The sequence below is a fragment of the Cryptomeria japonica genome, chromosome 2, assembly GCF_030272615.1.
Source record: "Cryptomeria japonica chromosome 2, Sugi_1.0, whole genome shotgun sequence".
Taxonomy (NCBI): Eukaryota; Viridiplantae; Streptophyta; class Pinopsida; order Cupressales; family Cupressaceae; genus Cryptomeria; species Cryptomeria japonica.
The window spans coordinates 662,308,429-662,334,300 of NC_081406.1; the positions used below are offsets into that span (position 1 = coordinate 662,308,429).

A 25,872-nucleotide genomic window follows, 5' to 3' on the forward strand; every position below is an offset into this window, starting at 1 on the left:
CATTAATTTTATATCATTTCAATCATTAACAAAATATTTATTTGTATAAACAGACCAACTCCCCTATTAATGATACCAGATTTCCACAATCCATAATAATAAGCTGTAGTATTTCTGGAGCTTACAACTCCCCAATATTTTTGTATTCATTATAATAATATCAAACTTCATACATAAAATAAACAATTATATTTTATTAAAATTTATATCAACTTTTTTTAATTGGTTTTTTTCTTAGCTTGGCCAACTGTTGAGGCCCTACTTATCTCTTTTTGTTTCATATCTGAACTGTACTTTTTTGCTATCATCCGATGTATGTGATGTCACTTGAATGCTATAGCTGAGGTATTGTCCCCAGGAACTCTGATGTAAACTCTCTTTTACCACCGATTTTCAATATAAAAAAAAAATTATATCAACAATTCATTTTACATTACATTATAGCTATTAGTAATTATAAAAGTAAAAGGTTTTTTTCCTCACGATTGAATTGTAGTTTATCTACTTTCGAACTCCATGATAATATTGTTTTTTGAACATAGCTTTAATGTTAACCTTACAAAATTTAACGATGCAAAGTTACAACTAATGTTATGTACTATCAAAAATATAAAATCTTTCAATATAAGTTGGAAATATACACGATAAGCTTGTGTAAAAACAATTTAATATTTCTGTGTACGTAAACTGGATCAAGTAAATTCTAATAGGATAACAAAATAATAATAATATTGATTTATCTCCTACTGCCCCATAGAATCGGTCTCTGGTCATGTAGCTAAATCTAAAAAGTAGATAAATTTCATTCAGCTTTGGAAAACTATCAAAATATCACAACATACCAAACATAGATGAGTCAAAAGGGAAATATTAAAAATCATTCATAATCCAATATAATAGAGCACTATTACACAGCTCAATAAAATCAAGGCTCCAAAATAGATTCGACTAAGATATCACTTAGAACTTCGGCACCACAGGAATCAACATTATCAGTATGTAATATTACGAAAAGGAAGTAACTCTAATGTCCATACTTCTGAAATTCCCATTCACTATTATCTGCAGACATAGATGATACACAAATCAGAACTGAAATAAGTAAAACAAAAAAAAGAGTATGTTAAACGCAGGAAATGGAATCACCTGACTTGCAACTTGAGGCTGTCAGAGCCATATGAACTCTAATGTCCATACTTCTGAAACTCCCATTCACTATTATCTGCAGACATAGATGATACACAAATCAGAACTGTAAAAAGTAAAACAAATAAAAAAGTATGTTTAACCACTTAAGGCAAATCTTTTAACATCAATAGAAGAAAAATAAATTGAAATTCACACCTAAAGGGCAGACTTGACGTGTCTTCAGCCACCTACTTATGCAGTGAAAGTGGAAGGCGTGGTTGCATACTCCTGTTTTACAAATAGAAGGAAGTCAATGTCGTAGCATGTAGAACCAATCTAATCAAAAAGATTTATTTTTATAAACAAGCAATGAAGCCTAATTAAATTAATTGCCCTCACTCAAAGGTTGGCACAGAAATGAAAAATGCATAACAAACTTAGATATGATAAATAAGTGCCTCGAAATAAAATTCACTTCATGAATTTATAGAATAAATAATGTCACCAGTAAAGTAGATCTGAGTCCTGACATTAAATTTTTTGAAACAAAACACAAAAATATAATCATATCGAGGCATTATGAATGCTATGTCCCTTTTGATGATGTATAGCCTATGGCTAAGCAGAGATTAAAAAAAAAAAAAAAATTAGTATTAAGCTGCATATTTGTCGGTATCTAAGGATGATGACAAATCCAGAAATGCAATTACTACAAAACATATTTCCAGATCATTATTTCATTGAGTAGTCAGAAATGTGGGAAAATTTGCAATAATTCTCTTTTTATGTAGATTTAAAAAAGACTGATGACGCCACAACTGCTCCTATCAAGAGCTCCAACACTCCCTTAAAAGTAGGAGAAAATGCCGGTTACTAAATTTGGAAAAGGAAAATTGAACAGTCAAGGAGACAATCTAGGGTTTCCAGAAAAATTGTAAGAGTGCTCACTTCTTTGAGGCTAGCATGCTTCCACACTCCTAGCAAGGGCATGGCTAATTAATCAATACCCTTATTAGAGAGCTGTTTATAAACTGCCACAATCGCAACTTACTGCTGCTTTCACCTAAAATAATCAGCTTTATTTTCTACAACTTGAATTTCTCTAAATGCTACAGTCCATTCAGGTGTTTTTTAAAATTATTTACTTCACAGATTTTACAATCATCATAATCTCCTACTCGATTTATTGGTCTTTAAATACAAGAACAGATTATGCATATGAAGCTAAAGATAATTGCAAGGTCCCATCTCTACATGACCATTTTAAGAAATTGTGTTTCAGAGCAAAGACTATATTTTGAGAAACTGTATATTTTCATATTTCAGTTCTTTAACATACCCCATGCAACAGTACATTCTTCGCTGGTTGCACTAGCTTGATTTGCCTGACACTCAATACCTATATACATAACACAACAGATACAAGGAATGTTACCAAATCATCCAAAAAAAAATTTATTACCAAAATGTTCCAACTAACAGTTGATAACAGTCATCAATCTGACAGCAAAGCTCAATTGTAGTACTAAACAACGCTTCTAGGATTATATATTCTAAAATTGTGTAATGAAGAGTGCAATAAGAAAACAGTCACCGAGAAGAAAACTTACAGAGGTCCATAATGTGGTTTCTGCAAATGGCACAATTGTCAACAACAATATCTGCATACACATTAAATATTTGCTTAGAACAAAACAATGGGCTCTAACTAGGAAAAAATAATAAACATCGATCATATTGAACTGTCTACAACGAGCACTAAAGATCAAGTAAATATTGCAAGACTGCAGAATTTTCTACAAACAAGTATTCAGTTAAGTTACATTATTTTGCCATTTACAAGAAATAAAGCTCCATAATTCATAATTCTTAGTCTATCTTCTTTTTGAGAGGGCAATCTTTGTTTAATCGTATCCAACAGAAAAAAATAATTAAAAAAAAAAAACAGAAAATGGTGAGATTGAGGTGAAGTAATCTTTGAGCATCGACTGAGTTAACCTTAAAATAGTTGAATTCCAGTGGGAAATTGTCTGTATGTTTCCAGCAAACTCAAACTTAGGGACGCATTTAACAATCATTTTTTTGGACCTATGAAGAGTAGTGCAAAAGGTTTTGCCATTTTTCAATACAAACATTGCAAGTGTAGAGGCAATGCCTATGAACCAACATAAAACCTGCTGTAGCTGTTCAAAACATGAAAAATTCTGAAACTGACAATAAAACTAAAAAAACTGTAGGTGTAGGATTGTGATGCTATAAAGTTGGAACTGATATACCAAATCCTGTCATACAAGTGAAATCTGTAAACAACTAGAAAACACAAACTGAACTTCTGAAAAACACTTTAACCTGTGATTGTGATATTTCTCAAATATAGAGGAAAATAATACAGAAGAGAAATAGATTTGCTTTACAGAGAGAATATCGATGCCAACTCAGGCAGAATCCAGGGCAGTATAGGCAGTGCCTTTCCAAAAACAATCTTCATGTTGGAACATGTGTAACCTTGACTTTCACTTGTGTAGTGTTGTGGCTTGAAGACCATCTTTAATAATGTGAAATATTAGCATTTTCCACACAGTATCAGAGCAGGTGTTAAAATCTCCTAAATGTATATTTTCAACAGATAGGGCCAGCCCCGACTGCCCTTACACCAGATGTAACATTTTCAATAATGTGACTTACTGAACATTTGGCCAGGATTCTTGAATCCACTTAGAGATCTAAATCCATTATAGAATTTTAAGGAGAGACACTTCTTTTATGTTTTGAAAATATTTTGCCCCTCAGCCCGTCATAATCAGTGGTCAAAGCCTGCCCAAAGTGGTTACAGTAGTTGAAGTTTAGCTATAAAGGGAAGGAGAAGTTCTTCATAGCCTATCCAATAGAGGTCCCATGGTTGTTTCAGCTACGAGGAAGGAGGGGACTTTCCATTTCAGACATGGGTCCAAGGATGAAAGGTCTTCTATCATGTGGATGTTCAGTCCATTTTTGAAAAACATAGCAAGGTATTCAACAAAATCCCATCATCACTACTCCATATTGTCACCCCAGAAGATTAAGGAGTTTTGGACATGGGACACATACAACCTAGGTGCTTGGCATATTGGAACAACATTCATTCTACACCAAATGTGAGTTTGGATTGACAAAGATTTTGTGTTTGGGCATAAGATTAGTGTACGAGTTAGCAAGAGCAAGGAAAAGATCAAGGCCATACGAGAGTGGCCTGAGCCTAAAACATTGTCAAACTTGAGAGGATTTGTGGGGCTTTGCAGCTACTATCAAAGGTTTGTGAAGGGATTCCAACAACTTGCAATCCCCTTGACAGATTTGATGAAGAAAGGGGTTTTCTCTTGAAGTTTCTCTGTACAAAGAACTTTTGATAAGCTCTAGGAGTTAATGAGTTCATGTACTATCAAAAGTTTGTGAAGGGGTTCCCACAACTTGCAATCCCCTTGACGGAATTGACAAAAAATGAGGCTCTCTTGTAGTCCATCTGCACAAAGAACTTTTGATGAGCTCTAAAAAGTAATGAGTTCATGTCTTGTTTTGGCTATTCCAAATTTCTCACTTCCTTTGTTTTAGAATGTGATACTTCAAGAGAGGAGATTGGAGCAGTTTTCATGCAGAATAGACACCCCATAGCATTTGAAAGTAGGAAGCTCAAGGATATAGAGAGGAGCTTCTCTGTTTATGACAAGAAAATGTTGGCCATCATGTAAGCGCTATCACATTCAAACAAAATTTGGTTTGTGGGATGTTTGGATTGAATTGATCTTAACAGCTTGAAGTTATTCCTCAATTGAAAGGATTTGAATGATAGACAGCAAAAATGGGTAAGTTACAAGCCTATGATTTCAACATTGAATATGTTAAGCGAAATAATAATGTGGTGGCTAATGCACTCTCTAGGAAGAACTATTTCTCCTCTATGACTGATATATCTGCTGATTGGAAGGTTTCTATAAGAGTTGAGTATGCCAAAAACACCTTTGCTATTGACATCTTGGAAAACAAGTTCAACGATGACAAGTACAAAGTGGTGGATGAACTCATTCTCTATAAGAATTGAGTGTACGTTGTGCCAAAATCAAAGGTGAAGGGGAAAATATTGAAGGCATGTCGTGAGACACCACTTGCTGGTCACCCAAGGTACTTCAAGACATACAAGTAGGTAAGCAAGCAATTCTCATGGAAGGGACTCAAAGATGATGTTTTGAAGCATGGTAGAGAGTGTACGGTCCACCAACGAAACAAAACAGAACACATATTTCCAGCTGGTTTGTTGCAGCTCCTACCCATTCCAAGTCAAAAATGGGAGAGGATATCTACAGATTTCACCCCCGAACTCCCAAAGTTGCAGGGTATGGATTGTATCTATGTGGTTGTTAATAGACTCACTATATATGTTCATTCCCATGCTATATTTTCGAAGTATAGTGCTCCACAAGTGGCTGATCTATTCTTTAGAGAGATTTTCAAACTTCATGGACTGCTAAGGAATATTGTAAGTGACAAGGAAAGCAGGTTTATCGACTTGTTTTGGCAAGAACTCTCTCAATTCATAGGTACAAGATTTACTCTCAACACTAGCTGTCATCCTCAAACAGTAGACAAATGGAAATTGTAAACCAATAGAAGTATATTTGAGGAACTATGGCACAAGACAGCAAACAGCTTGGTCCAAATGGCTCCCATTGGGGGGTATTGTTACAATTCCAATCACCATATGTCAATAGGTATGACTCCTTTCAAGGCTTTCTACAGTTATGATACTATTTCATTCATGAGTCACTAGAGCTAGATATTTGGTTTAACAAAGATCAGATATTGTGCATGCATTCAGGATTATATATGGTAATCCCAAAACCAGCAAACGATGTATGCTAATCATCACTGAACAAAGAGGGATTTTGAGGTGAGAGACATTTTCTTGAGGTTACAATCCTAGACAGCCTTTCCTCAAAGGAAGTGGTGCTGAGATGTTGAAGCCATGCTTTTACAGACCTTACAAGTTTGTAAGTAGGATAGGTTGTATATGAGCTTGAACTTCCAAAGAACAGAAAAATACACAACATTTTTGAGGTACCATGCCTTAGGAAGGCCCTTGGACAATGGGTTATCCCTTCATTACAAGTGTCACCACTAGACGACAAAGGAAAATTCATTCTGAAACAAAAGGCTATCATTGACACGAGGGAAAAGAGGTTTCAAAATAAGGTCATCCCAGAATATTTGGTAAGTGGAAGAACCTGCCCCTTAAAGACACCAAGTTGAAAGGAACTGAAATCTTTGACCATCCAAACTTGAGATTGCTTGAGGGCAAGCGATATTTGAGACAGGACCATCATGTCTCCTAAATTTTGAGCGCTGAAAATATCTCTTTTAATAAGTATTTTTAAACACTAAAGAATAATAATATAGTATTTGAATATTCATAATATAAATTTAACATTATTAAATTAAATATATAATAATCCTTCTGCTCGGTGTCAGAAAAATAATGAGAAAAAAATTAATTCAATTTCAAACTAGACGTCTACTTGAATTTAAATGCAAATAGGTATTTAGGGATCTCTAAGGCACTTCTCAAGGGATCAAATATCTAGTATTTTCCTGAGTTTATTGTTTGCATTATCGGATTTTTTCTGGGACAAAAAACTCAGCAAGAAGTACCCAGGTAGGACGAAACACCTTCTGGAGACAGAATTTTTGCATCAAACTGAATCAGCAAAGGACATAATTAATGTTGTTATTATTATTTCCAGTCTGCAAGGCCATTGAGAATCATTGAAGGGTATTAAAGAGTCACAGCACTCAAGCAAATTGAAGCACAGCAGGTCGGAGACAACATAGCACAAAACTCATGCCACTCACAAGGCATGGGCACCCCTATTCCACCTTATCACACACCACCAGGGCAAAATAATGAGAGAAAAATAAATTCAATTTCAAACTAGACGTCTACTTGAATTTAAATGCAAATAGGTATTTAGGGATCTCTAAGGCACTCCTTAAGGGATCAAATATCTAGTATTTTCCTGAGTTTACTGTTTGCAATATTGGATTTTTTCTGGGACAAAAACTCAGCAGGAAGTACCCAGGTAGGACAAAACACCTTCTGGAGACAGAATTTTTGCATCAAACTGAATCAGCAAAGGATATAATTAATGTTGTTATTATTAGTTACAGACTGCAAGCACATTGAGAATCATTGAAGGGTATTAAGGAGTCACAGCACTCAAGCAAATTGAAACACAGCAGGTCGGAGGCAACATAGCACAAAACTCACGCCACTCACAAGGCATGGGCACCCCTACTCCACCTTATCACACACCACCAGGGCAGCAGATCCACTCCCAACTAGAAACTGTACAGCAATTGCAATACTATCCTGCAAATTGGCATTCATATTTTCTGGCATGTTTCACCTGTAAGGCATCACTGTATCTGCAACACTTCCCGGTTGCATAGGATGAACTCTGTTATATTTGCAACAATATGCATTGAAAATTTATGAATGTTGACGCCATAGATTAAAAATTCTATATGCCGACAGACTATTGTTTCAGACGATTTAATTCAAAGTATATTGCCTCTCTATGTCTTAACTGTGGAACTGTGGATGAATGCATATTACTGTTGAGACAAAAATTACTACAGTTGTTTCTTTCATTTCAGTAGTCAGTATAATTGAAAAATATTAGTGCTGGATCATAACATATCAAAGATTGAGTGGCACCAACTACAAATCCATGTGTCACATGAGCACTGCCAACTTGGTTAGAGGATTTCCTTCCACTGATGTGGAGACACTGAAGGATACATCCAATAAGGCACCATCAAGGAACCTTTCAAAGAACAAAACTCTTTGAGCTTCTCAGCCTCTAGTCACACATAGCAACGTTTACAGGCCTATGTGAGAGCCATTGCCTTCAGGAGACGACTACTTCCTTGCCTTTATGCTTGACTATTCTCAATTCCTTTAAACCTACTGCACCAAAAGCAAGGATGAAGCATTCTCCATATTCAAGGCCTTCAAAATTCTTATGGAAAATAGGAAGATCAAATGCCTTAAATCAAATTGGAAAGATGAGTCTATTATCAAAGAGTTTCAACAATCAACATCACATTGGCAGCATATAGTTCATGCTACTCAACATAATGAAGTTGCTGACAAAAAGTATCATACCGTTATGGAAATGACCAGAGGTATGCTTCATGTTGAGCATGCAGCTCTTAAGTTTTGGGAAAAAAATCATGGTTTATGCCATCCACATCATCAACCAAACAACACGACTATAGAGCCCTCAGAGGGTGTCCTCCATATGAAGGTTTGATGCAGGAAAATCTAGACATTTCTCATACCTTGCGTTAGGCTAGTTGAAAGTCTTACACAGAAGGGTTACATCCATATTGATATAATATATTAATAGTCACAGCCATTGAACTCCCATTTTACTATAATAAATTAATAATTATTGTTTACTTTATTAAAAATATCAAGTAAATGGACCTAAAAATATAGGTTGAAGGTTCAGTTCTGCATTAATTTGTCCTTGAAGTTGCATAGATTTTCTTACAAGCATATGTCAGGAATCCTAGAAAAATGTTTACCAAAATCAAGCTAAATTCTGCTTATTTATATTGCCAACAATGATCTGGCTTAACAGTTAACTTTTGCATTCAAATATTTTCATATGTTGGAAGTAATTTCATTATCTCTGTCAGTCCATCCGTTTCCATCATAAATGTCTTCATTCTCAATGTCTGTCCCTCGGTTTCCTTCATAACTGTCTTCCTCCTCCTCAGCAATTTACAGGCATTATCCCTTGTTGAAGACACTAATGATACACACGTTGTAGAAAATGCAAAAATGCCCAAAGATGGTTCATCGAACAAACTTCAGTTGTTTGCTTGGTTCATAAAGTCTGCAAATGGCATTATGGGAAAATCATTTGAACTGTTGTAAATAGACTGATGCAAAGACTATCATTATTAGACATTTTCATCAACCAAACTTCAGTTATTTGCTTGGATCATAGAGGCTGCTGTTGTTTGTAATTAGGGCTGGCCGATTCCAATTGCCTTGGGCAACATTGGACTCCGCCCCCCCCCCCTTTATAGGGCCAGGCCCAATACCTCTCGGCCCTCAACTAAAGAAACCTCCACGCTTCACTCAACTCACACGCCTCCTTGATAGGGTCAGCTTCATCAATTAAAAGGAAATTAATACTTAATTGTTTAATGGTAAGGAGGCCGACATGGTTGAGAAGTTATATGTCCCCTATAAATGCAGCACATACTTCTCATTATCAAATCAAGTTTTTAGCTGATGACATTATATTTTGTAAAGAGCGAATTGATACAAAGGCATTTGGGAATAGCAAACAGTAGACAGCAAACTCCACAAGAGGCAGCAGACCGAGAGGAAGAAGATCCAAATTGGAGAGCGAACTAGATCAATCAGTTGCAGATCCCAAACAGTAGACAGTGAACTAGGAGGAAGATCCAAATTGGAGAGCGAACTAGATCAAACAGTAGCAGATCCCAAACAGTAGACAGCGAACTCCACAAGAGGCAGCAATCCATCTCCAAAGCATAGAAGACTTCTTTAATGAACTGTGATTAGATGAGGAGGACTGCAAGCTGATTGAAGAGTATTACATCTCTTTCACATAGTGACTGCAACTCCAGATAAGTGTGTAATGTTCAGTTGTATTCTAAATCATAAATCAGATCTGAGGATCCTTTGGCTGGGTTATTCCTCTTAGGAGGTTTTCCTAGGGTAAATGTGCATTGTCCTTACCATTTCATTTCTCTTATTATGCTTAAAAGTACAGAAAACTATAAATTAATTAACCTAATTTTAAATTTCTGAGCTTTATTCAATCTGAAAGTACCAAAATAACATGGTATCTGAGTTAGATCAATCTTCAGATTTAAAATTCAGTACTCCTTTATTTCAGTTTGCTGTAGCTTTTGTAAATCAGGTCAATGGGGCTGAAAGTTGAAGATAGGCTTGATGGGAATCTAAATTTTACTGCATGGAAAGTTACAATCAAGTTGGCTCTTGAGGAAGAAGACCTTCTTCAATTCATAGAAGAAAAGGAGCAAATTGAGCCTTCGGATGCAGCTGAGTTGAAACAATTCAAAAAGGATGCTATCAAGGCCAGGAAGATTCTTATTGATTCAATCAAAGACCACCTCATCACCTCTATCGCCTCATTCACCATTGCTAGGGAAATGTTCAACCATCTACAAGGTACATATGAAGTTAATAATCTTAGTAGGGCAATTACATTAAGACAACAACTACTTAATATAAAAATGGCTAAGGAAGATTCTATGATTTCCTATTTCATGAAAATTTCAGAACTAAAGATTCAGCTAGGTTTAATTGGTCATAACATGGAAGACAAAGACCTTGTCATGGTTGCCCTTAATGGTCTACCTCTCTCATGAGAGTCATTTATCCAAACCATAAGTGGTCGGTCTGAGTTACCTTCTCTTGATCGCCTTAAGAATGATTGCATCCAAGAAGAGTCTCGCCTCATATCAAGAGGTCAATCCAAGAGCCCCCATGTAGATGACCATCACATGCTTGCAGCTCAATGCAAGAAAAGGGGAAATTGGAAGCAGCCTTATCCTAAAAGAAATAGGGAATCTAGATCTTTTAGTTCCCAACACCCTTGGAAGAAACCAAGAGATACTTCGCGTGTGCGATGTTTTAGATGTGACAAATTCGGTCACTATGCTAAGGAATGTCAGTTTAACCCTAACCAAAGTGAAGCAAACCTAAATGAAGTCTCAGAACAAAATGATGACTTCTTATTCATCTCCGCTCTATCTAGCAGTGTTCCCTCAGATAGCAATACATGGTTGATTGACAGTGGTGCCTCCAGACACATCACAGGTTACTGTGATCATCTTTCAGGCCTAGTAGAAAAGGATACCAGCCTTCACGTGGTAATTGGTGATGACGCACGTTATTCGATAAGAGGTTCTGGCTCTACTTCTCTAAAATTAGATTCTGGTATTTCCTTGCATCTCAGTGATATATTGTTTGTTCCTGGAATTAAAAGAAACCTAATTTCCATTTCTGCTCTAGAAGATAAAGGTTATCAAATTGCATTTTTTGAAGGAAAAGTTCTTGCTTGGTCTAAGAAAGATAGTTTTAAATCTGCTCGTATAATTGGACATAGATATGATAGTGTTTATAAGCTCTCTACTAACCCTATTCAAGCACTCATTAATGAGGCTCCGGAATCCTGTGAGTTATGGCATAGAAGACTTGGACATCTACATTATCAAGCCCTTCCATCTCTTGAAAGGATAGTTAAAGGTATGCCTAAACTCAGTCAAATTCATGATAACACTTGTAAAGGTTGTGCTACTGGTAAAAATGTTAAAAGTCCATTTCATAAAAGTGAAAATAGAGCTAAAGATAAACTAGAACTTGTTCACTCTGATTTATGTGGTCCTATGTCTGTAGCATCTCCTAGTGGATTCCTTTATTAAGTTATCTTCATAGATGATTTCTCTAGGAAAACTTGGATCTACTTCTTGAAATCTAAAGAATCTGATTAAGTCTTAAGTAAATTTAAGGAGTTTAAAGCATTAACTGAAAACTTCTCTGGTTAAAGAATCAAATGTTTAAGATCTGACAATGGAGGTGAGTACACCTCCGGTAGCTTTCATGATTTTTGTGTTGAGTCAGGAATTAAGAGAGTGTTTTGTGTTCCATACAATCCTCAACAAAATGGTGTTGTTGAAAAGAAAGAATAGGACCATTGTGGAGGCTGCAAAGGCTATGATCCACGATCAAGACTTGCAGACCTTCCTATGGGCTGAGGCTTCTAGAACAGCAGTATACATCCAGAACAGATGTCCTCATCGTGCTCTAAAGAACATGACCCCGGAAGAAGCCTTCACAGGATCCAAACCAGACATTAGTCACCTCAGAATCTTTGGAAGTCCAGTCTATGTTCATGTGCCCAAGGAAAAACGATCAAAGTTGGAACCCTCCGGAAAGAAAGGCATGCTAGTCGGATACAGTGAGTCCTCCAAGGCATTCAGGATTTACATCCCAGGTCAAAGGTACATTGAGGTAAGTAGGGATGTTAAATTTGAAGAAGACGTTGCTTTTAAGAAATTGAAAGGTTCTTGTGTTATTGATGAATCTAATGATAATCAAAATATAGACGTTGATACTAACCCTGAGATTCAGAGGGAGCAAGTTGAACCTCCACCTCAAAACAATCATGATGATCCTCCAGAACCCATGAATCCCACTGATATTCCTAGTGACATTGTCGTTACCAAAAAGAGGCCTCTGGGTAAGAAACACCATTCAAGAAGCTGAGAGATTTGCTGCTCCAAGTGGCACCTTCCGTGAAACTAAGAGACCTCAGGTATTTTCCAACTACGTTTCTTTAATGTGTAATCTCATTGAAACTGAACCTTGCAATGTTGAAGAAGCCTTAAGTCATCATGCCTGGAAGCTTGCTATGGATGAAGAATATCAGTCAATCATCAAGAATGATGTGTGGGACCTTGTGCCCAGACCCAAAGGTAAATCTGTTGTTTCATCTAAATGGTTATTTAAAATTAAACATAATGCTGATGGTAGTATTGAAAAATATAAGGCAAGATTTGTAGCGCGTGGCTTTTTCCAAAAGGAAGGCATAGACTATGAAGAAACATTTGCTCCTGTTGCTAGATATACTTCCATTAGAACAATAATTGCTATTGCTGCCTCTAAGGGTTGGAAACTACATCAGATGGATGTTAAGACTGTCTTTCTCAATGGTGTCATTGAGGAAGAAGTCTATATTGAGCAACCTGAGGGATATGAGATTCAGGATAAATTAACCCATGTGTGCAGGTTAAAGAAAGTGTGTATGGTCTTAAACAAGCTCCTCGTGCTTGGTATGAAAGAATTGATAAATACTTGCTAAGTCTAGGTTTTTGTAAAAATGATGCTGACCCTAACATTTACTTTAAAGTAGCCAATGATGAAATGCTAATTCTAGTTCTTTATGTGGATGACTTATTTCTTACTGGTAAAGATGAACTTATTATTAAATGCAAGAAAGAACTAGCTTCAGAATTTGACATGAAAGATTTAGGTCTAATGCATTATTTCCTAGGTCTAGAAGTATGGCAAAGATCTAACGAAATCTTTCTAAGTCAAGGGAAGTATACTATTGACATTTTGAAAAGATTTAGAATGATGGATTGTAAACCAATGTCTACTCCTATGGAATCTAACTTAAAGAAGTTAAGTGTTTCTGCAGCTAACTCTGAATTTGCAGATCCATCCGAGTACCGACAGTTGATTGGATCACTGATGTATCTAGTTAACACTAGACCAGACATATGTTTTGCTGTAAATGCTCTCAGCCAGTTCATGAGCTTGCCCAAGCATGTTCACCTTGTTGCAGCCAAGCATATCCTAAGATACTTGTGAGGCACAGTTGGTTTTGGGCTGAAGTATCCACTTAACACTCCAATAACCTTGGAAGGTTATTCTGATGCAGACTGGGCTGGAAGCGTCAAAGACAGGAAAAGCACCTCTGGTATTTGCTTTAGCTTGGGTTCTGCAGTGATCTCTTGGGCTTGCAGAAAACAATCCTCAGTGGCATTGAGTACTGCTGAAGCTGAGTATATTGCAGCAAGTGCAGCATCCAGAGAAGTAGTATGGCTTCGTAAGCTTCTTGCTGGGTTGTTTGGTCAGCCATGGGATCCTACAGTTATTCACTGTGATAATCAGAGTTGTATTAAAATGTCTATAGTGTTTCATGACAAGTCAAAACATGTGGAAACCCATTATCATTTTATTCGGGACATGGTGCAAAGAGGAGCTATTCAGCTAAAGTATGTCAGCACTGATGAGCAGGTTGCAGATATCCTCACCAAGCCTCTATCCAAAGTGAAGTTTGTGTACTTCAGGGATAGACTTGGTATTGTGGAAAATGAAACTCCGATTGAGAGGGAGTCTCAATTTCAGTGATACTTGGTATTGTAAACTTCTCAAGGAGAAGTGTAATTATTAACCATCCTCTGCGGGCAATGTAAGATGGTATTGTAAATATTAAACCACCTTCTGTGGGCAATGTAAGGTGGTATTGTAAACTTCTCAGGGAGAAGTATAATATTAACCATCCTCTGCGGGCAATGTAAGATGGTATTGTAAAAGGAAGTGTAAATTGTTAAACCATCCTCTGCGGGCAATGTAAGATGGTATTGTAACCTTGACCATCCTCTGCGAGCAATGTAAGATGGTAGTAAAGGATCCTCTCCACACTCTCTGAGCAATGTAAGGTGGATCCAGTCTATGCTTGTGTGCAAGCTGGAAGATTATGATTATGATTCTATTCCCTAATTAAGAGGGAGTGTTGTTTGTAATTAGGGCTGGCGGATTCCAATTGCCTTGGGCAACATTGGAATCCGCCCCCCCACCCCCCCCTTTATAGGGCCAAGCCCAATACCTCTCGGCCCTCAACTAAAGAAACCTCCACGCTTCACTCAACTCACACGCCTCCTTGATAGGGTCGGCTCCATCAATTAAAAGGAAATTAATACTTAATTGTTTAATGGTAAGGAGGCCGACATGGTTGAGAAGTTATATGTCCCCTATAAATGCAGCACATACTTCTCATTATCAAATCAAGTTTTTAGCTGATGACATTATATTCTGTAAAGAGCGAATTGATACAAAGGCATTTGGGAATAGCAAACAGTAGACAGCGAACTCCACAAGAGGCAGCAGACTGAGAGGAAGAAGATCCAAATTGGAGAGCGAACTAGATCAATCAGTTGCAGATCCCAAACAGTAGACAGCGAACTAGGAAGAAGATCCAAATTGGAGAGCGAACTAGATCAAACAGTAGCAGATCCCAAACAGTAGACAGCGAACTCCACAAGAGGCAGCAATCCATCTCCAAAGCATAGAAGACTTCTTTAATGAACTGTGATTAGATGAGGAGGATTGCAAGCTGATTGAAGAGTATTACATCTCTTTCACATAGTGACTGCAACTCCAGATAAGTGTGTAATGTTCAGTTGTATTCTAAATCATAAATCAGATCTGAGGATCCTTTGGCTGGGTTTTTCCTCTTAGGAGGTTTCCCAGGGTAACTGTGCATTGTCCTTACCATTTCATTTCTCTTATTATGCTTAAAAGTACAGAAAACTATAAATTAATTAACCTAATTTTAAATTTCTGAGTTTTATTCAATCTGAAAGTACCAAAATAACAGCTGCAAATGGCACTATGGAAAAGTCATTTGAACTGTTGTAATTAGGCTGATGCAAAGAACTATCATGGATTCGGCTGATGCAAAGATTATCATTATTAAAACTTTTTCCAAGGATTAGGCTGATGCAACATGTATTCAGTAAGTAACCTGTTAATACACTAAGTAATAAGAGGAAATTACTTTGAATTGGACAGCATCCTTTAGGGATGCAAATTGGTTGTCAATGTCATTTGTAGGGGTTTCCAACTAAAAAATTCTGATGCTCAATTTTAAAATCTTCCTACAACTAAACCTCTTACTTTTGTCCAGTTTACATTCTTATGTCAATTGTGCATATAAGGTCCGTGCATGTATTTTTTAACTTTATTTTGGTCTCATTTTAGAATGATTTGTAATGAAAAGACCATTAATTAAGGGGTGTATTTTTGTTTCACAAAACAAAGAGACTTTGTCTTCATATTTATTTAGAAAGTGTAATGATCCAATATCTCACGTGGTACTCCTTCTGAGAGGGAAAATTAACTTTCATTTCCAATACCCCCAAACTCAAGTTCAACCCGTGACTTCAGGAGAAAAACTTTGGTCTGCTTGAGAATGAAGGATATTGATGGGTACATGTTATTAAGAAACATTGAGATCTCAAAAACAATGACAAAGCATTTATAAAGACTTTGTAAGCAGTGTGCAGTTAAAAGAGTTTTGTCTTTGTTGTAACCTTTGTGAGCTTTCATTTAAGGTTTCTTATGATTAATCTCTGTAAAGAATTCCCTTGTTATCGATTGCTTCTCTAGGCTCATTGTTAAATAATGTTTTGTAACCCTTCTTTGATGCCTTTTGGAGATCCTTGAATGCTATCTATTCTTGAATCATGGTATTGTTGTAATGTCAATGTTTGAAGGAGAGGGTTACAGTGATATCTCACATTCCCTGGCAATTGCTGAGATCAAGACAGTGACATATCAGTCACAGAATGTGTGAGAGAGTGCTCCAGCTATAGAACAGTCACTGTTAGACCAAAGCATTCAAGATTTCAGAAGACAGTTAAAAGAACAATGAGAGCAGCCAAAGTGCAAAGCACGGGTCAAAATAGTGTGCATGTGGTGAAGATGATAGTTGTATGATTGTCAAGACTAGAAGCCAAGATCAAGTGCAGCCACACAGAGCCTTCAAAGATAGAGGAAATCAGACCAGTATGAAGATATCAGCAAAGTGCAGTCTTATATAAATGAAGGACAAATTTATTGAAGTTTCTATGAGCTTATACTAGTTTGCAGGCTCTTATAAAGGCTCGGTCAAAGACCATTACAAAATCAAGTGCAGTCAGGAAGAAACCTTAAGAGTAGCTAAGGGTTTGTTTGGCCTTCACAGAGGTAGCAGACCACTGCCCCTTGGACAATCACAGATCCATCACCATGATCACCTAGGTGCAGCATCAAAAAGCAGTGACAGAAATGGATGTTCTTAGTAACTGAATAGTCAAGTGGTGGTTGCAAAGTATGGGTAAATCATAACAGTAAAGAGGTAAACATGAAAAGATACAGTGATACATTGATTCCACTCATCAATCCAGTAGATAGTCTTTGAGGTACATGATAATCTACAACCATAAAAGGATATGGAACAAAATCTTGGACAAAGCAACCATAGTGCCTTCAAAACAGTGGAATTAGTGGTAAAAGGAAAGAACTTTATGATGACAATATGATATTACAAGCTAAATGCAGAGTCATCATAGTCTTCATTGAAAAGACCACAGCAGCTACAGTCTCAGTGTATAAGGAAGAGAGCTTGCAGCCATCAATGTAAGCCATGCTATCAAGTCAGACCCTATATTACACTAATATAGTAGTCATAAAAGTGAAAAGAAGATTGACAGTAGCATGGCACAATAATGAAGCTTTTATCAAAGTTAATTGATAGTACAAGACAGTTAAGGAGATGCAATCTATGAAAAATCAGATTTGGAGCAGTGAAATCATAGTAGCAGCATACAAGCAATGACAGTTCATTAGTTTGGACAGTAAGCATGGCACATATAGTGATCATACTGGTTTAAGATAGAGCTTTGAAACTCATGATAATTAGAGAAAGGCCCTGAAAGAACAGAGTGCAGTGACAGTCATAGAATTAGATCACTGTGAAAGGCTACATTCTCAGCCATCACAGGGTTAGATAAGATTGGAACAAAATGAAGGGGCAGTCATAGTGTTAAGTGTTTGATTTGAGAACAAAATCACTGAGCATTATTTTCCTTAAATTCATGAAGAACAGTCCATATAGGACAATCAAGAAAGAACACAGAAACTATAGCAGCCCTTGAAAGGCTTAAAGCTATCAAAATAATAGAGTTGCTATGAGGGTTTGATAGCCCTATAGGAGTATGAGAAGTTAGGTTGAGTGTAGTGATTTCAAATTTTCAAGTTTTGAATTTTCAAATTCAAACAAATCATCAATGTAAACCTGAGTTCAAACTCAAATCTGAGAAGAAAGAGCGTCCAAAGACAAAATCCCACTTTTTGAGGAGGATTTGGATGCCATAACAGCAGCTCTAACCCTGATTTGAAGGCCCCCAAGGATTAGTCATTACCCAAGGGGAGTTTCGAGACAGTTGACAGCCAGTTAACTTCAGTTCCAGCTCATTTGAAATCAAATGAGCTCGCCCAGCAAGGTCTAATTTCAAAATCACCATCAGTCAAGTGCCTGATTTTAAAGAGAAGAAGCAGTCAACTCAGTCATGGAGTCAAAGATGTTGTTTATAACTAGGGAAGATGGGTTCAGATTGCCTTAAGGCAACATCCGAACCCATTTAGGACTGGGTAAATCATTTATTGCATATAGTTGCTGTTTGTTTTCAGATTAAAATGTCAGGGTTGAGGGCTGAAGATAGACTTGATGAAGCCCTTGATTTTGCTGCTTGGAAAGTCCGTATCCTACTGATCCTTGAAGAGAATGATCTGCTGAAATTCATAGAAGAAGAAAGGCTGTCCCCTCCGGAAGATGCTGAAGAGCTGAAGCGGTTCAAGAAAGACTCCCTCAAGGCTAGGAAGATCATAATTGAATCCGTCAAGAATCATCTTGTCACTGTCATATCAAAATTTGCGTCTGCCAAGGAAATGATCAAACACTTGGAAGGGATGTATGTAGTCAACAACCTCAGCAGGGCTCTTGCTCTAAGGCAGCAGCTTCTTCACATGAAAATGAAAGAAGAAGACTCAATCATAGCCTACTTCATGAAGATCAATGAACTAAAGGACAAGCTAAGTACTCTTGATTGCCAAATTTCGGATAAAGATCTTGTTATGATTGCATTAAATGGTCTACCTGATGAATGGGAACCATTCATTCGTAGCATTGGTGGAAGAGTTGATCGTCCCAACTTTGAGTGTCTTCAATCTGATTGCATTGAAGAGGAATCTCAAATTGAGGTAAGAGGAAAACTCAAGAACTCTCGCAAAGATGATAATCATGTTCTCTTAGCTAAATCTAGGAAAGGTGGACATTGGAAGAAAGAAAAGAGAAGCAAAGATTTTAGATCCTCCTCCTATGATCCAAGGAAGAAGTCAAGAGATTCCTCTCACATTCGTTGCTTCAGATGCGATAAGTGTGGTCACTATGCCAGAGATTGTCAAAATGATCCCAAGGAAAGGGAAGTCAATTTAAATGAAGTTGCCGATCAAAGTGAGGATTATCTTCTTATCTGTGCTCTATTCAGCAATGTTCCTACGGACAGTAATACTTGGATAATTGACATTGGTACCTCCAGACACATCTCAGGTTTTCATGAGCATCTTTTAGATCTGATTGAAAAAGACACCAACCTTCATGTGGTAATCGGTGATGATGCTCGATACTCGGTAAAAGGTTCTGGTACTACCTCTTTAAAACTAGATTCTGGTATTTTCTTACAACTCTGTGATATTCTTTTTGTACCTGGTATTAAAAGAAATCTTATTTCCATTTCTGCCTTAAAAGATAAGGGTTTGCAAATAGCATTTTCTGAAGGAAAAGTACTTGCTTGGTCTCAGAAATCTAATTTCAAAACTACTCATGTTATTGGAAATAGACATGATAGTTTATATACGCTTGCAGCTAATCCAATTCAAGCTCTCATCCATGAGGCCCCTGAATCATGCGAGCTATGGCATAGAAGACTTGGACATCTACACTTTCAAGCTCTTCCCACTCTCGGTAAAATGGTTAAAGGTATGTCTAAAGTTAGTTTATCTCATGATGATGCTTGTAAAGGTTGTGCAATGGGTATGAATGTAAATAATCATTTTCATAAAAGCGATAGTAGGTCTAAAGAAAATTTAGAACTTATTCATTCAGATTTATGTGGTCCTATGTTTGTAGCATCTCCTAGCAGTTTCATGTATTATGTTATCTTCATAGATGATTTCTCTAGGAAAACATGGATTTACTTTCTTGAATCTAAAGAGTTTGAAGAAGTCCTAAACAGATTTAAAGAATTTAAAGCCTTAGTTGAAAACACTACAGGAAATCGAATTAAATGTTTAAGGTCTAACAATGGAGGTGAGTACACCTCAAGTAGCTTCTATGACTTCTGTGTTAAGGCGGGAATTAAGAGGGAGTTTTGTGTTCCCTACAATCCTCAACAAAATGGACTTGCTGAAAGAAAGAACAGGACCATTGTTGAAGCTGCAAGAGCCATGATTCATGATCAAGACCTGCAACCTTTTCTATGGGCGGAAGCATCCAAAACAGCAGTTTACATTCAGAATAGATGTCCTCATCGTGCTCTAAAGGATGTAACTCCTGAAGAAGCCTTTACAGGAATCAAACCTGACATCAGCCATCTAAGGATATTCGGGAGCCCGGTGTATGTTCATGTGCCTAAAGAAAAACAAACCAAGTTGGATCCCTCTGGAAAGAAAGGCATCTTAGTGGGATACAGTGAATCTTCCAAAGCCTTCAAGATCTACATTTCAGGTCAAAGGTATGTTGAGGTAAGTAGAGATGTAACTTTTGAAGAAGATATTGCTTTCAAAAGATCTAAACATTCATTATCTGACAATAATGATATGGTGATTGAAAATCAAGATTCAATAGTTGATGCTAACCCTGAGATACAGGAGGAGTCCACTGACCTTCCGGATCAGGAAGTTCAGAATGACCCAACAAAACCCATGGACTCTACCGATATACCTCAGGATATTGTGGTCTACAAGAAGAGACCACTTTGGGTTAGAAACACGATTCAAGATGCTGAAGGATTTGCTGCTCCCAGAGGAACCTTTAGAGATAGCAAGAGATTCCAAAATCATGCCAACTACATTTTTGTGATGTGTAATATCATTGAATCTGAACCTCACAATGTCGAAGAAGCTATGTCCCATCATGCTTGGAAATCAGCCATGGATGAAGAGTATAGATCTATTATCAAGAATGATGTCTGGGACATTGTACCCAGACCCAAAGGTAAGTCAGTTGTTTCTTCTAAATGGTTGTTTAAAATTAAGCATAATGATGATGGTAGTATTGAAAAGTACAAAGCTAGGTTTGTAGCTCGTGGTTTTTCTCAAAAGGAAGGAATAGATTATGAAGAAACTTTTGCTCCTATTGCTAGATATTCTTCTATTAGATCTATAATAGCTATTGCTGCAGCCAAAGGTTGGGAACTGCATCAAATGGACGTTAAGACAGCCTTCCTCAATGGTGTCATTGAGGAGGAAGTCTATATTGAGCAACCAGAAGGTTATGTAATCCATAGAAGTAATCCATAAAAGAGATTCTCATGTTTGCAGGTTGAAGAAAGCCTTATATGGGCTCAAACAGGCTCCTCGTGCTTGGTATGAAAGAATTGATAAGTACTTACTAAGCTTAGGATTTCGTAAAAATGATGTTGATGCTAACATTTACTTAAAGATTTATAATGATGATATGCTTATTTTGGTTTTGTATGTTGATGATTTATTTCTCACTGGTGAAAATAAACTAATCATAAGATGTAAGAAAGAATTAGCCTCAGAATTTGAAATGAAGGATTTAGGACTAATGCATTACTTCCTAGGGTTAGAAGTATGGCAAAAATCCAATGAAATTTTCTAAGTCAAGGAAAATATACTATTGATATTCTGAAAAGATTTAGAATGATGGATTGTAAACACATGCATACTCCTATGGAATCTAACTTAAAGAAGTTAAGTGTTTCTGCAGCTAACTCTGATTTTGCAGATCCATCTAAGTACAGGCAGTTGATTTGATCCTTGATGTATCTAGTCAATACAAGGCTAGATATTTGTTATGCTGTGAATGCCCTCAGTCAGTTCATGAGCTTGCCTAAACTTGTTCACCTAGTGGCTGCCAAGCACATTCTAAGATACCTGTGTGGCACTATTGGTTATGGGCTGAAGTATTCACTTAATACCTCAATCTTCTTGGAAGGCTATTCAGATTCAGATTGGGCAGGAAGTGTCAAGGACAGGAAAAGTACTTCGGGTATCTGCTTCAATTTGGGCTCTGCAGTGATCTCTTGGGCATGTAGAAAGCAATCTTTCGTAGCATTAAGCACTGCAAAAGCTGAGTACATTGCAGCATCTGTTGCATCCAGAGAAGCAATGTGGCTTCGCAAACTCCTTGTTGGATTATTTGGTCAAGCTAGCGGTCCTACCACCATTCATTGTGATAATCAAGTGGTATAAAGATGTCAGTAAATCTTGTGTTCCATGACCAGTCCAAACATGTGGAAACGCACTATCACTTCATTCGAGATATGGTGCAAAGAGGCACCATTCAACCAAAGTATATTAGCACAAATGAACAGGTTGCAGATATCCTTACCAAACCCCTATCCAGAGTGAAGTTCGAATACTTCAAAGACAGACATGGTATTGTGGAAAATGAAACTCTGATTGAGAGGGAGCTCCAATCTCAGTGACTCTATCTGTTGCACTTTGATCATTCTTTGCTTGTGTGCAAGAATGAAAAGTATTCAATCTATGCTTGTGTGCTAGATGGAAAATTGTAATTATGTAAAGACCCACTTGTGTATTACACTTTCTTTGCTTGTGTGCTAGAACCATCCTATGCTTGTGTGCTAGGTGGAAGATGTAATTCTATGCTTGTGTGCTAGATCCATTCTATGCTTGTGTGCTAGATCCATTCTATGCTTGTGTGCTAAATGGAACTCTAAAGGTTCAGATTATGTATTCTCTTCTTCCCTAGTTAAGAGGGAGTGTTGTTTATAACTAGGGGAGATGGGTTCGGATTGCCTTAAGGCAACATCCGAACCCATTTAAGACTGGGTCCTATCTTAAAGGGGTAGCATGCCCCCAAGACAAGTCTGGCCCCATCCTCTACGCTACACTAAAAGCCCCACGCCACAATAAAGTAAATTGGCGCCAAAAGGATTAAGGCCAACCTAGGATATATGGGTTAAAGACCCATATAAATAAAGATAAATTGCAAACACAATAATTCACTACATCATTCATGCAATCAGCGAACTAGCTCTGCAACTAAAGGTGTGAAATTACTAAAGAGGATTGTGCGAACTTGTCCAAGAGGATATAGGGCTTTTTTTGGTGCTGACTTGAAGTATTTAGAAGGGCAGATCTGATATACAAAAGGATCAGATCTGGAGAAGCAAGCTAAGTATTGTATTTGTGCAATTAAGAGAGAATATATAATCTGACCTATGGGTCTTTAATGCTGGGTTTTTCCTCCTTGGAGGTTTTCCCAAGGTATTTGTGTTTGTCTCTTGTTTACTTGTTTCATTCTTGAGTTTACTTGATTATGGTTTACTAAAATGTTACAAATCTGATTAATAAACTAGGGCATAATTAAATGTTACAATCTGATTACTGAACTAGGGCACAAAGTTAACAAAAGATAGCCAACAATTCAAAAATTCAAATATTTTAGACCCTCTTTTGACTAAAGTCAGATTTCCTCTCTCTTTTTCTCTAGTTCTCAGTCTGGTCTTTTTGCTGTAGCAGCAAAACATGTACTGCTGTAACTCATTTCTTATGAGTAATCTTAGTAATTTTGTGAGCATTTTCTGATTTGTAATGCAGATGACTTCTCATATTCAATAAAGAAGCTGAGTTATTTTCCAATTCTCTTGTTGTCCAGTCATTGAATGTGAATAATGTGATAAAAATAATGTGATTTAGTCTAAAAATCCTTTATTTTTGTATAGTTCCTTCAATGTTTGGTGCAAGAGCAGCATGTATGGTGCAGGTCTTTGAATGTGTTTTCATGTTTTGATGTATGAAAGTTGTAAAACAATAGTGTGTTCCTATAAACAGTCATCAAGAATCAGAAAACCTTTCATATGAAACATTTTTGTAAGCATGTGTAGTTGGATTGTGAACAGATTTAGTCTCACAGTTGAGTGTTTTGTGAGTTTGACAACATATCAAATAATTTTAGTCATTGGTGCATCACCCATTAGTGGCATTAGTTTCATTTCCAAGTTCATCTTTCTTATCCTTTTTGCCCTGCAAAAGTTAGTAGGTTTTTAGGTGATCAAAAGGGGAGCCAGCCTATAATCTGGAGGTCTACTCTCGCCAAAGGATACCCACAGCCTGAGAGTAGTCCCATGTTGCATGGGATTGCAGAGTTTTCGACTTTGCATCGGGTGCAAATCCCCGTGACAACACTTACTCTTTCCCATATTGATCCATGAGAATGGGGATTACCAAAGGGACAATTGAAGAAAAGGACAATATGCCAACATTCAAGACTGGAATATATATTAGAAAGATCATTTGGAGGGGGAAAAAAGACAGTATTCAAAGGGATCACTGAATGCATAGTTTTGGCTAAAAAAAGCATAGCATCTCACAATTTAGACTTGAAATTTAGAGTTGGCACAGCTCAGCAAATTAAAAATATGTAAATAAGTAAATAACTTTAAATTGGATGCAAATAACGTCAAGTAGAATGAATTTAGATAATAATGCTGAAAAATTATTCAAAATTTCTAATCCACGGCACGGAAAAAGTTTTTGAAAAAAATTGCAATTGACTAGTTTAGGGTACAGACCAAAAAACCGCCCGCTAGAAACCCGGTAAAATATTCAGCCAGTAGCCAGTTTTAGAACTATGGCTCGAAGGAAAGACACCATGCCAGTATTAAAGAACAAAATGAGCTCATAATACAGTTTGACAGTGTAAGGATAAAACAAAATCATGTATATGGATAAATATTGTTGAATAAACCTTGGTTGCAAGCAACTTTTTTAGAAAGAATAAAGGCTATTTGAATTTCAAAATTGTGTTCCTTGTATTTTGTAGGTTATCTTCTTATATGTTCTTGGAAAGGACTTTATAATCGAGTAAACAGTAGACTACTTTCCATATTTGAACATAGCCACACAAACAACTTATCCTGCAAAATGCAAAACATAGCCATTCCATAATTTAACTCCTGAGCAAAATTAGTAGGGCGACAGGCATTATTATATACTGAATACCCTCTAATTCTGTTATACTTTCATATCTGCCCTCCATTTGACATAAACCAATATTGAGAAAAGAACACCGTAAGAGTCTGCAATAAGCATTTCACTAGTCCAATCTAGCATACAATCTGCACAAAAGGGCATACGTGTAGATTATTTATTGTTGAATGAGATGAGGCCAAGTGTTAGGATTATCGAGCATTTCATGACAATGCTCTCAATTAAACTCCCGAATAACACAATATAATGTAGAAATAGATAAAATAAAGAATACAGATAAGGTTAGGTAGTGAAAGAATCTTGGCTTTTATAATGCTACCCGTGGTTCAAATCAAAGAGAACATGATAAAATGTAGAAATTGGATACAAGACAGCATCGGGAGGACAAAGATGGGGATAAATGGTCAAAAAAATATAGTGGCTTTCGTAACACTGTCCTGAGTTCAATTCCTAGGGACAAGGATAAAGTGCTGAAATTGGACAGAATATACAATCCAGAGAGCAGGGATAGGGTTAAAGATTTCACCATGGCTTTCGTATTACTACCCTGGATTTAAATCCTAGGGTCCACGATAAAGTGTTGAATTTTGATCAAATACACCATCCAGAGGACAGGGATGGGGATAACTAACAATACGGCATCCAGGAGGAGTAGGGTTTGAATCGCGTACCCCATGCCCAAAGGGCGACGGCGTTCCATTTCTTGATTTCAAAGCGCTTGGGCTTCTTGGAGGCGCTGGAGCCCTCCCCAGAAGGCACTGCCGGTGTCATATCGACATCTTGCGAAGCCATTTCTGCCAGATATGCCTGCGTCAAAATCACCCTCTCTTTCCTGCAATCTACTATTCCTTCCCTCTTACTATACTCTGCGATTCCTTTCCGTCTCTTTAAATGATTACAAAGATAGTCGATTCAGTTTTGTTTTTTTTCAAAACAGAAAGGTCGGCTCCCTGTGTTACTTCTAGAGTTGTGCGTTTGAACTAACCCTACCGAGAAGATCTTAGAAATAAGCGAGTGCTACACATTGTGTTGACATCATATAGAATTAT

General features: G+C 37.0%; 1 protein-coding gene across 1 annotated transcript; it reads right to left on the reverse strand.

The window, feature by feature from the left end:
- Positions 1-779: 779 nt before the first annotated feature.
- LOC131061515 (uncharacterized) lies at positions 780-25,872 on the reverse strand. The gene is made up of 6 exons (XM_057995243.2): positions 25,495-25,872; positions 2,739-2,789; positions 2,468-2,527; positions 1,345-1,416; positions 1,147-1,222; positions 780-1,062 (listed from the first exon to the last, which is right to left on the reverse strand). The coding sequence occupies exons 1-5, from the start codon at positions 25,613-25,615 to the stop codon at positions 1,185-1,187; spliced, it is 342 nt and encodes a 113-aa protein (XP_057851226.1). The 5' UTR covers positions 25,616-25,872; the 3' UTR covers positions 780-1,062; positions 1,147-1,184.

What these genes read in the sequence shown, in the direction of transcription:
- LOC131061515 (XM_057995243.2), bottom strand. Translation starts at nt 25,615, where the DNA reads ATGGCTTCGCAAGATGTCGATATGACACCGGCAGTGCCTTCTGGGGAG. An exon ending in AAACCACATTATGGACCTCT is followed by an intron (nt 2,528 to 2,738) that starts GTAAGTTTTCTT and finishes TTATGTATATAG; the next exon opens with GTATTGAGTGTCAGGCAAAT. An exon ending in AGAATGTACTGTTGCATGGG is followed by an intron (nt 1,417 to 2,467) that starts GTATGTTAAAGA and finishes TTTGTAAAACAG; the next exon opens with GAGTATGCAACCACGCCTTC.